The sequence below is a fragment of the Crocuta crocuta genome, unplaced genomic scaffold (assembly GCF_008692635.1).
Source record: "Crocuta crocuta isolate KB4526 unplaced genomic scaffold, BGI_CrCroc_1.0 scaffold164, whole genome shotgun sequence".
In the NCBI taxonomy this organism is placed as follows: Eukaryota; Metazoa; Chordata; class Mammalia; order Carnivora; family Hyaenidae; genus Crocuta; species Crocuta crocuta.
The window spans coordinates 2,759,712-2,771,797 of NW_027530016.1; the positions used below are offsets into that span (position 1 = coordinate 2,759,712).

The 12,086-nt window shown below is 35.8% G+C and overlaps 1 protein-coding gene across 2 annotated transcripts in view; it reads left to right on the top strand.

The window, feature by feature from the left end:
* The window catches only part of HNRNPLL (heterogeneous nuclear ribonucleoprotein L like), a 38,145-nt gene that overhangs the window by 18,188 nt on the left and 7,871 nt on the right, over positions 1-12,086 (top strand). The window contains exons 5-8 of one of the 2 annotated variants that reach the window (XM_077764255.1): positions 830-926; positions 1,012-1,084; positions 5,511-5,582; positions 10,398-10,615. In XM_077764255.1, the coding sequence (XP_077620381.1) occupies positions 830-926; positions 1,012-1,084; positions 5,511-5,582; positions 10,398-10,615 (460 nt within the window). The remainder of the gene's footprint in view (positions 1-829; positions 927-1,011; positions 1,085-5,510; positions 5,583-10,397; positions 10,616-12,086) is intronic. The other variant, XM_077764256.1, reaches the window with a different exon arrangement.

Sequence of the window (12,086 nt, forward strand, 5' to 3'; positions counted from 1 at the left end):
TTCTCCACATCCTTGCCAGCATCTAGAGTCTCCTGATTTGTTCATTTTAGCCACTTAGACTCAAGTAATTTTTGAAAACCAACAAAGTGAAGATAGTTTAATGATTATAAAACCCTGTCTTCTCAGAAGTATATTAAAATCCAAGTATTTGGGGGCGCCTGGGTGGCTTAGTCGGTTGAGCGTCCAACTTTCGCTTAGGTCATGATCTCACGGTTCGTGGGTTCGAGCCCCGCGTCGGGCTCTGTGCTGACANAATGTTTTTCCTACTTTTCAGAGTAAAATATTTCCTGTTTCAAGATAGTAAACTGTCCTTTGCCAGGGAATGTGACCATGCTCCATATCCCCTCTTCCTTTCAATTTATAAAGTACTTCAGATGACTTGGAAGGATTGATATAGTTTGGTTTCTTAAGTTTTCTTTCGTGTTGTTTTTGTGTTTTTAATTTTTTAATGTTTGTTTATTTTTGAAAGTGAGAGAGAGACAGAATGACCAGTGGAGGGGCAGGGAGAGAGGGAGACAGAATTTGAAGCAGGCTCCAGGCTCTGAGCTGTCAGCACGGAGCCCGACGTGGGACTCGAACCCATGAACCATGAGATCATGACTTAAGCTGAAGTTTGACGCTTAACCGACTGAGCCACCCAGGAGCCCCAGTTTATTATGTTTTCTTTGGCACCCTTGAGTTTGAAAATACTCTTAAAATTCATCTAGAAATTTTATTGGTAAAACATTTCTAGAAGTGAGTGTTCTGATTATTTTCAGTCCTTTTCTGAGGCCGTGAATAATGATAAAATATTGGATACCTTAAACCAAATTTCCTTAATAGAGCTTATGTTTGAATCAGTCCTTTGTGCCCAGAAAGCTAAAGCAGCACTCAATGGAGCAGATATATATGCTGGATGTTGTACACTAAAAATCGAATATGCAAGGGTAAATATTTTTTCAGCACTTCACCAAAGAAATATTTATGCTTTGGATGTACAATTTGAACTTACTTTCTTTTTAATCTTAACAGCCAACTCGTCTAAATGTTATTAGGAATGACAATGACAGTTGGGACTACACTAAACCGTATTTGGGAAGACGAGGTAAGTATTTTATGCGTTTTAGAATGTACTTAACATCTGACAAATTTTTACATGCAGTTAGATTCCTTTTTCCTGAGGTGAGCTAGTTCATTTAAATGAAAACCTTGTTGGTGAATGCTTTTGTTGCCAAAGGCTATGTAATGCTGGAAAATAACCTTGAAATTAGTGCCCCCTACTGGTGTGTACTGAGTTATTTATATTTAGTTCAACCAGGAGCCCATACATACAGGCACGCCCGCAGTTCAAGGACTTGCATTTCTCCAAGCAGCTCTCTCTCTTTGGAGGAGAGGAAACTGATTCAGAATATTCCTTACAAACTGCAAACTTGCACACTGCTTCTCTATGGAAAGAACTTTTCCCCCAAGCTGGACAAGGCATTAAGAAGGATAGAGGACTCCAGCAGGCTGACTCTACACTTCATCATGCACAACATCGGCATCAGCAAAAAGCCCTCTGAAAAACTCAGACTTGCAATTCACCTTGACTGCATACTGCATGCACCATCACCCCAAGTTTTTAAAGGAGGACACTTAACAGTACTTCAGACTTGCATGGGATGAACACCATGATAGACTGTGCCCATTTATTCAAGTTGTATGTATATATTGGTCTGATTTCCCTTAAGGTTTCAGTTGTAGAATTTAAGACTTTTCACTAACGGGTACTAGACTTTATCTACAATGTTGTAAATCTTAATTCCCATTACTGTAACTGTTTGCAGCCTAGATTCAAATTGTTAATTGGCAAATGACCAGGGCCAGTTTATCAACAGGTCTTAAGAACTGCTTATGCTCAACCAATCCACACAGATATTAGAGATAAAAGGATTAGAAAGGTGCACACTTGCTGCACTTAAGTTTACTCTTTTGGGTTTTTTTTCCCCTTAACTGTGGACATTGAATAGATTAACCTGATGATGAAAAGGCGGCATTATATGTAAAAGACAATTTCTGTGTGGTTTGATTTTTTTTTTTTTTGTAAAGTGGCTGTTCATAAGTTGTCACTTTCTGTAACAATATAAGGTTATCACTCATGTTAACTTGTGTAACTAGAAATTTTGACATTTCAAATGTAGGTGAAAGTAACATGTCTGTTCAAGGTAGACTATATTTAAACTTGATAAATCGTAAAGTGAGAGCATTTCATTTGAGATGCATTTTCACCTATAACTTATAAATGCTAGATTTCATGAGCATAGATCTGACTGATAAAATTGTTCAACTAACTGTGTGGCAATTCTGGAATATACAAATTAAAATGTGGAACTTGTAAAAACAAGGGGGCTGCAGTATTGGCTACACCTCAACTACAATATCAGTGTTGGAACCACATGTTAAAAAACTCATCAAGATGAGCATAATCTGTAAAAATCCATCAAGTAGGAAAAATTTTCATGGCATCCAAAATACTGTGGGCAGTAGGTACTGTGTAGTGCATGTATTCTTGCCAAAAGAAAAAATTAAAGACAATGCGATATTCTTTCGCACATTCAAATATTTAGGACTTTGGGTGATTGTCCCCTTAATTCTCAATTCTTAGGAAGTCATCTTGTTTTATGCATGGGGTTGCAACCAGGTTTGTAGTATAATGCAGCTTCAGCTGGACCCCACGTTTCTCACTGCTCACAAATCTGCTTGGCATAGACTTGGTACGGTTGAATACAGTCTTGGAAAACAAAGCCTTAGTACTCAAACAACAGAACAAGTGGTTGATGAGAAATCTCTCACTTCTGTCAAATTACAATCAGAAGTATTGAACACTTTTTTTTTTTTTGACTCATTTGAAATAGTGAGTTCTGGTAACCTTTCTCTTAATGTCTCTTAAAGCATTGTAGATACGTTTCTTATTTTAATAGTGTTTACATCTGTTCTTTTAGAAGGTCTGAAGTTTACGCAGAGCCAACAGATTAGTTTTTCATATGAAGAATTACAGTCAGAAATGTTACAAATGTGTTAGATAGATATTTAAATAGTGAAATATAAAGAAGTAAAGTAGAATTTACATGGTTATGTTTCAAGGGAAGAAACTCTTGTTTTCTAAATCCTTACAGATACTTGTGTAGGGAGACCATGCCAGTTTATATTCTTGTTTTTTTAGTGACTTCATCTTCCACTCAAGTTGATATTGAATTGTAACTTTTTTTAAGTTTATTCACTTATTTTGAAAGAACGCGAGAGACAGCATGAGTGGGGGAGGGGCAGAGAGAGAGAGGGAGAGAGAGAATCCCAAGCAGACTCCACGTTTTGTGCTGAGCTCGACGCAGGGCTCATTCTCATGGCCCTGAGATCATGACCTGAGCCAAAATCAAGAGTCAGATGCTTAACCCAGTGAGCCACCCAGGCATCCTGTGAATGAATTGTAACTTTTTCTACCAAAAAGAGCTCTATAATAAATATAACCTCATTTTTAAAAGTCCTTTTCAGCCCAAATCATATTTTAGTGCAAAAAATTAATTTGTAGCCTGGACTCCAGAGAATCACTCCAGAAATGTTAAGCAAAACTTGTGTATGTGTACATCTTTTTGGGGAGATTTCAGATGAATTCATGAAAAGTTAGAAACCACTATTTATAGACCGATGTAGTTTGACTCTTCTATATACTTCCGTTTTATGTGACTTGATATTAGGTTGTTAATGCTTCAAATCCAGAGAACTGTTTATAATGAGAAGATTTGGCTTAAAGATCCCTTGGGAGATTATCTACTCTTAACTCCTTCATTTTATAATGAAGATTGTGAGTTTCTGTAATTATACAGTGAACTAGTGGTTGAGTTGGAATCTTCTGACCCAATCTAGTGCTCTTTCCTTAATAACACACTGTTAACTGTATCAATAACACTGAGTCATGATGACATGGCAGTTTAGGATTCCTTAGATCATCAGATGAGGAATTGCATTTAGTGTTTGGTGGCATGCTTAAGCAGAGAAACATTAACAGAAGGGATTAGCAGACTGGATTGATTCAAGAGGAGTGAGACTTAAATGATGATGCTGGATATTAGAACCCACGTAATGGAAAGAAGGAGCTGTGAATGACTGGAGAAGAAATGACTTTGGGAAAATAGAGGGAGAATCTTAATAACTTGGAAGCATTTGAAAGGGTGTTTGGAGAAAGACTAAGTCTATGAGGCCTCACATGGGATAGAAGTGGATAGAGGGCCAGTTTCTATACTATATAAAAATTAATTTTCTCATTATTTAGGACTAACTGAAAATGTAAGGAAAAGTCATGAGAATCTTATTGGTGTTGGGTAAGCAGATGCTAGAGGTTCCAACTGATAGGGATAGTGTAAAGAGACTTTATATACAATAAATTGAACAAGATGACCTCTTAGGTCCCTTTTAATGCTATGATAACTTTGAATAGGTACTTAATAAGTGATACTTCTCTAGGCTGAAGTGAATATTATTTCTCATCTCCCATAAACCTCATTTGTTTAGGTGACTAAGGATTTATAGAAGGCCTCTCCGAATTTTCAAAGATTAGAATGAACAGACTCTTAAGATACATTTTTTAAAAATCTTATTGGGTACTATGATTTGATCAGATTTTCTAAAAGCATTGTACAATAATATCTAAAATTTACCAACCCACATAGGAAGTGCTATTTTAGAAACTTGAATGTAATTTTATTACTAATATCTCATATTAGATTTAGGAAAATTGTCATGCCTTTCCTGAAAACATAGCTAGAATGAAAATTATCTTTTAGGAGTATTGTAGTACTCTCATCCAATAATGTAGCCCCCTTGGTTAGCTTTATCTTGGCATATTTAAACTTTGGAGGGTGCTCATAGGCCTGCCTGGTGTTAAGGTCTATAGACAATTACCAATCCATGCTATAATATCGGCCAGTGATGTGCAAATTTCCAGCTCTCAAGTCAGTAGGTGTTTGTAAATATGTGTATATACATACAAAATACTCTGTGTTTACTGATTGTGAAACCATGTAATACAGGTTGTTGTTGGCTTATGCTGAACTTCTTGAAAGAAGCCCACTTTGAAAATGTGTTGCTGTTGAAGCTAATAGTATGATTCAGGTACTGTCTTTCAAAAGTACTGCACTTAAAGCTTGTTTTAAAGACATGTATTGGTAAAAACTTCTGTACAGTGTCAAACTCTAGCATTGTGTATGTTCACTTTCTGAAAAGTATCCATTCTTTCCTTAAATTTGAAAGTGTGATTGTATTTGGCATTTGCCCAAAAGATATTTTCAAGTTAAGTGGAAATTTGTTAGATAGAATTACTTCCTTAAACTTTTGGTGTTTGTATTTAAATTGGATATGAATGGATGTTTAAAGTTAACCAGGAATCCTATTTCTTTTATGAATTGTAATGGATGTTTTGAATGGGTGTTTCCCATGTGAGAACTCTGTTAAGTATTTGGGTCAAAATTGTTAAAACCATGTTTCTACTTTTGTGTCAGATAGAGGAAAGGGTCGCCAGAGACAAGCCATTTTGGGAGAACACCCTTCTTCGTTTAGACATGATGGCTATGGTAAGTTTGTCAAGGCAGAAGGAGGTAGTATAGACAAACTGTTAGAGTGTTTGCATTTCTGATGAAGAATGGCACATTTCTTTGTCTCAATTTTTCCTGCTCACCTGACTTGGGTTATAGGGGATTAGTCCCTTATAATGTACTTCCAAGGAGTTGTCCAAAATCCTTTGTTTTCTTAGGATATTGATATATCTTTGAGATGAATGAGAGCTATTGGTTGGGGATCAAAAGCTTTTTTACCATTCTGTTTGGTTTTGGTTTTGATTTTGGTGTTAGTAGTGGGCTCTGGTCTGTTAGAAGACCAAAAAGAAATATTGCTTTAGTAAGTATATTTTCTTCCATTATACCAATTATGAGCAAAGAGGAACTGAGTAATAAAGGCAGAAATAATGGGGGATTTGTCAAAAAGAAACAGGTTTCTTGTTACAGCCTTAGTCTTTTAGTTCTACAGTTGGTATTTTGGCTTTGGCTAAATTTGTTTGTATTGAATTCCTCTTTTAAAAATTCTTAGTTTTAATGTTTGGTATGTTGATAAGATTTAAGATCATGAAACCTAGAATAATAGTCTTCCCCAGGAAAAAGTTAGGTATCAGGCTATTGTCCTTGTAGGTAGATGTTGGGAATTGGTATTAATGAGTCTTTTAACTGGCTATAAGTTCTGTGTTTTTAAATATTTTTTAGTTTTAAGTAGTTACTGGCCCCACGTACTCTGTGGTTTGAAGTACGGTGCTATTAGAAGTGGTATAGAAAATAGAAATTGCTATATTGTGCTCTTGGGATTTATCTTTGAAAAGCTTCTGGTGTTGCCTATTTGCTGAAATGTTTTCAGAATGTCTGCATGTTTAGTGATTATTCTTAGCTGTGAGTTTTAGCTTATTCCTTAGTTTGTTTTTTTGAACTCCAGGATTTAGTGTGTGTGTGTGCGCGCGCGTGCGCGCAGATGCGCATGTGTAGGTATGTTCAAGTTGCTATGGTAGTCTATGTGGCAGAAGTGATTGAAACAATCTGTGTGTTGTCAAAACAGTGGTATAGGATGAAAATCGTATTAGAATTATTTTAATGAGTTCCTTGATCATTTTTCTTAGCTGTTGCTTCAACAGCATAAATATTAAATCTAGTCATGTGGATGGCTCTGCTCCTGTGGTAAAGAAACACTTATTAAGAGCCCACTGTGCTTTCCATAATGGAGGGTTACAGAGAATTGCTAATCACAAGTTTGTAGTGTAGTTGTGGAGTGTATGTTTCGTGGCAGTCCGCTGAAGGCTAAAATTTGTTTAAATGTTTTGCCAAAGGGGTCTGGAATAATCTGTGAAAGAATAAACAAAGGACTGAGAACCTGACTGTGGTAGTGTTGACACAGACTGTTTTCTTGGTATGGATTTTCAGATTTGCTTTTCTTTATAAAATATATCTTACCAAAAAAATGTATAAACAAAAATATGTTAAATGTCTTAGAAGAACTTTATATTTTTAAAAAGCCTATTGTGTAATTCTTTGTCAGTTTCATACCCCAGTTTATTTTGTGTGTTTGTGTGTGAATGTGTGTAAATTTTAAAACGTAAGCTTTCTTAAAGAGAGGTGCGGAATTCTTTGCATTGGCAGTTAAATAGGGATCATTCTGGAGAGTCCTGCTGAGCAGGAGTGGTTGTGTAGGGACATTCATTCTGAGCTCTGTCCAGTTTCCTCAAAGAAGAAAACTTGTTCTTCTTTCTTAGAAAAGTAAGCATAATAGAGTATAAGAGTAGGGAGAGAGATGAATAAAAAGAGGTGGAGAAGAGAAGGTGAGGAAATGGGGAAAAAGTAAAGAAGATGGGTTGCTAGTGACATTGAGCTTTTATTTTACTTTATTTTGAGAGAGAGAGGGTAGGGAAGAGGGTTAGAGAGAAGGGGGAGAGAGAGAGATTGAAAACATTGCAAGTCACAGCTGTATCCCTTCAGATTAGTAGTTCAGCAAAACTGGTGTATTTGCATTTTGGTGTCATGTCATAAGTGGTTTTTCTTTTATGATGCTATAGGAGGAAGAGGGAATAGAAAAGATTTAATTTTTAATTAGATTAAATTTATTCATTGGTTTATTATAGCAGTGTAAATCTATGCTTTAGAATTCTTTAAATTTTTTTAATTTGGGGAGCCCTGTCCTATGAGATAAACTTACAGATGCCCTCATACTTGAGAAGTATGATTTTTGCCACGTTTATACAGATTTATTTGCTCTGAGCCTAAGTTTATATATTAATTGCTGGTATCTTTGGATATGCTCCTGGACCAAAGATTTTAAAGTTTCAAAGATGAGAAATGCCTTTGAAATGACAGTAATACCATTTACGTAGTGTCTTTCCACATAAGTGAATTTTTTTAATACCGGAAGTATTAGCTTTTTAAGAATCAAAACATTTTGCATGAACTTTTTGTTTTATATATAGAAAGCTTTTAACAATTTCTATTTTTTCTTCATAAACAATACAGTCAGCGATTTAAATAGCATAGACAACATAATTTAATCATGATGGCTGAGGTCATAATTACAGATACCGGTTATTCTCTTGTACTGAATTCAACTGTTACCTAGGGCAGCAGATCTCGACATTTTTGGACTTTGGCTGACTTAAGTAGAGTGGAAGTTTCCATTGCCCATCTAGCACACACACACACCTTTCTACTTTCTAGGAAAAAGAAAATTTAGTGATAATAGTGAAGTGTCATTACTGTACAAGCAATTGGTGGTAGTGGAGAGATGGTATAATATGTATGTGTATGTTTGCAGTGGGGAAGAATGATTGATATTTGACCCCAGTGTATATATAACAGTCTAAATTAGAGGCCAAAATATGTAGAGTTACTAACAAGTAACTCACTGTGAGCTATATTGATTGCTGTAATAAACTACCAATTCCCAGCAGGAAGAGCAGTTGAATTCCAATTTAAGGCAACACTGATGATGATGAATTGATAAGGTGTTTGTTTCTCCCTCCATGTAGTTGTAGGAGTCCACACTGTTTGTGTGCTCAGTGACAGTGTTTCAGAGTTGTTATGAATGGCAACTACATTTAGAATACCGAATTTTGAATTGGAGCCCACATAAGTTATAATGTGCCGTGAATACCAAGATGTAGTTTCTTAGTAACTTACTTAGTAGATGACAGATGTCCCTTAGTCAAATGAAAGTCAGTAGTAGTACATACTCTTTTTGTTGTTTTTTTTAATTTTTAAAAATATTTTATTTATTTCTGAGAGAGACAGCATGAGCAGGGGAGGGTCAGAGAGAGAGGGAGACACAGAATCCAAAACAGGCTCCAGGCTGAGCTAACCGTCAGCACAGAGCCCGGTGTGGGCTTGAACCCACGAACCATGAGATCATGACCTGAGCTGAAGTCGGACACTCCACCAACTNCCGGCTGAGCCACCCAGGTGCCCCAGCAGTACATACTCTTTACTTCTTGAGAGATCAGGGAAAGACTTGGGTTTTTGGATTGGTTTCTTGCACATCAAGAGGACCTTGGCATGTTACCAGAGTCAGCTTCTGTAATCACTAACTCAGAGCACTGAAAATGAATGGGTTTACATTTCTGAGCCGTGGCTCCCTCTTAGTCGCTGCTTTTTTTTTTTTTTTTAATTGCATTACAAATGACATGCACTGTTACATTAGTTTCAGGTTTACAATATAGTGATTGGACAGACATTCAATACATTATGCATCGTTCAGTACCATGCAGCATTACTCCAGTGTTACTAAACAGTGTTATCGACCATATTCCCTGTGCTGTACTTTTTATCCCCAAAACTTACTTTTTTTTTTTTTATAACTGGGAGTTTGTACTTCTTAATCCCCTTCCTATTCACCCCTCCAGCCCCACTCTTTTCCCCTCCACAACCACCAGTTTATGAGTCTGTTTCTTAGTTGCTTCTCAGTTCTTCCACCTCTTCTTGTTGCTGTTGTGAATGTGCCTTATGCCTGCTTTTAGTATCAGTTTCTCCAGACTCCTTCATTCCTGTCTGTTCCCTTCACTTTAGCTTTATTTTTCTTGTTACTTCCAATCTGTCATGATGGGAAAACCAGATAAAGTTGTTTAGAACTACTCTAAAGTTAGCATGTTGATTCTTAATAAGGATTCTCAGTGCAAGACATAGATTTGTGTGTGTTTCTGTGACAACAGTTTCAGATGCTCAGGCATTATTTTCTTCTAGGTTCTTAAATGTTGTTTCAGGTAGTGTGGGGTGCTGAATAAAGGACACCTTTGAGTAGGTGAGATATTAACTAAATTAGAGGTTTAGTTTCCTAAATTAGAATTAGGGGAACAAAATACTAACTAGAAAGCACATTATAGTAAAATATATTCAAGGAGGCAGCTTTTCACTGGAATTAACGAGATGTTCTTTTTGTGACATCTGTTTAGAGATCGTTTCCAAGATTTCATTGTATATGTTATTGTATTATCCTCCAAAAGATGTTGGCAGAAGGTTTTTTTAAAATTTTTGAGGTATAATTTATACACAGCAGCCCAGAGTTTTACACTGATTTCCTCTTATTCCCACTATCTGTGGCCTGATTTTTGTATACATTCTGGTTCAACAATATTTTAAAAAAATATAAACTTAAAGCCTGATGTATATGCAGGGGTGTGCAGGTCAATATATATAGGATCCGATACAAAGAAATACAGATTTTATTAATCCCCACAGGTTATATTTGAATATTAACACATTTGAGTTTTCCTGGGACTTACACCAAACTAGCTAAGAGTAAGAGTTTACTTTTGTGTGGCGAAGAGTATCTGCTAAAGTTGTGTTTTGTTTTGTTTTGTATTATTTTCATAGGCTCCCATGGTCCATTATTGCCTTTACCAAGTCGTTACAGAATGGGCTCTCGAGATACACCTGAGCTTGTTGCATATCCATTACCACAGGCTTCTTCCTCTTACATGCATGGAGGAAATCCCTCTGGTTCAGTTGTAATGGTTAGTGGATTACATCAGCTAAAAATGAATTGTTCAAGAGTGTTCAACCTATTCTGCTTATATGGAAATATTGAAAAGGTGGGTTTCATTTCATATTAATTTCCCTTGCTAGAATATCTGGTAGGAAAGTCTGAAAAGGCAGTAAATACATCGGTCTTTGCCTTATATGGGATGCATACAAGTTCTTTCAGTGGTGACCAACGTATGCTAAAAATTCATTAGGTGGGAACTTCAGCAGTTTTTTGTTGGTAAGTGATCAGTATAGGCTGTTGGTACTAAAAATACTTTAAAAATAGAAGTCCAAAACAGTTTACTCAATTACTAGAGTATTATAAGCATAAAGCCTGTATTAATTTTATCATTACAAAGAGTTTCTGTCTGGCATTTAACATGTTGAACTGTAGAATTTGAAAGAGCAGTTACTTTCTTGGAGCTTGGCCCCAATTCATGAACTTTAGGAGAGTCCTAGATTTCTATACTTGCATTCCAGATGGTAGAGTTCTAGTATCTTCTGAGGAACAGTGTGCTTTTAGCTCTATCAGTATTTGAAACTGATCTACTTTGAAAGAATATGTTCAAAACACTCAAAAAGTAGCAAAACATTTAAGTTTGACATATTTTAAAGATCTTTAAAGCTGTAACCTTGTTTTCACTAGGCATCAGTTTCCCTGGATCTGTGATGTTTTGTTTATCGACATAAATACTTAAAATAGTTCCTATCATAAAGTAGATTGTAAACTGTTTTTTAAAGAATCATAGAAAATTTAACTGGGGAAGTGACTGGTAGTCTTAAGTGACCAATTGTTCGATACACTTGCTAATTTGAGTTTCAGTACTGAGGTAATGTTATTTTTCTCTATTGTTTTTAAGTGATTTTAGTGTTCTTTTCACTACAATAAAAAGGTATAAGCATGTGAGTCATAGATGTGTGGGAGGGGGAGCATGCTTGAATAGTTGGTACTCTTAGTTCTTACTTGGTTTATTAATTCTAAAGCCTCCTTGATCTGAGGAAGCAACTCAGAAAAATCTCTGAAACAAGAATTTCCTCAACATAACAATTTGACCACATTTAGAAAAGAAAAGAAAAAATTTCCACTTCTGGTCTAGGGCTAACATATGGGATATTTCTGCTTATGTAACTAGCCAGGAATACAGCGGATAGATTTAGCAACACTAGGAGAAGTAGTCAAGAATTTTTTCACACAGACATTTATCTTAGACACCTAGGTGTTAGTTAAGGTTTAGGAACTCCATGTTTGATAACAAAATGGGCTTTAATGTGTAATTTAACCTTATCACATAGTGTTACTTTTCTCTTTGTGCTTATTGTATTTGTAGATCATCAGAATCAGGTAGTTCAACATCTTTAGTATATCTTTGTCTTTTGTGTTATGAACTAATTGTCTCATGATTTAGAAACATAAATCACTTTGTGTAATGCAAAAGTTTTCTGTGTGCTATTTGAACAATTCTAGTCCTACATATCAAAAATTTTTGAACATTTTAAATGATATATTATGACACATTAAACTCAAGCTAGGATAAGCCT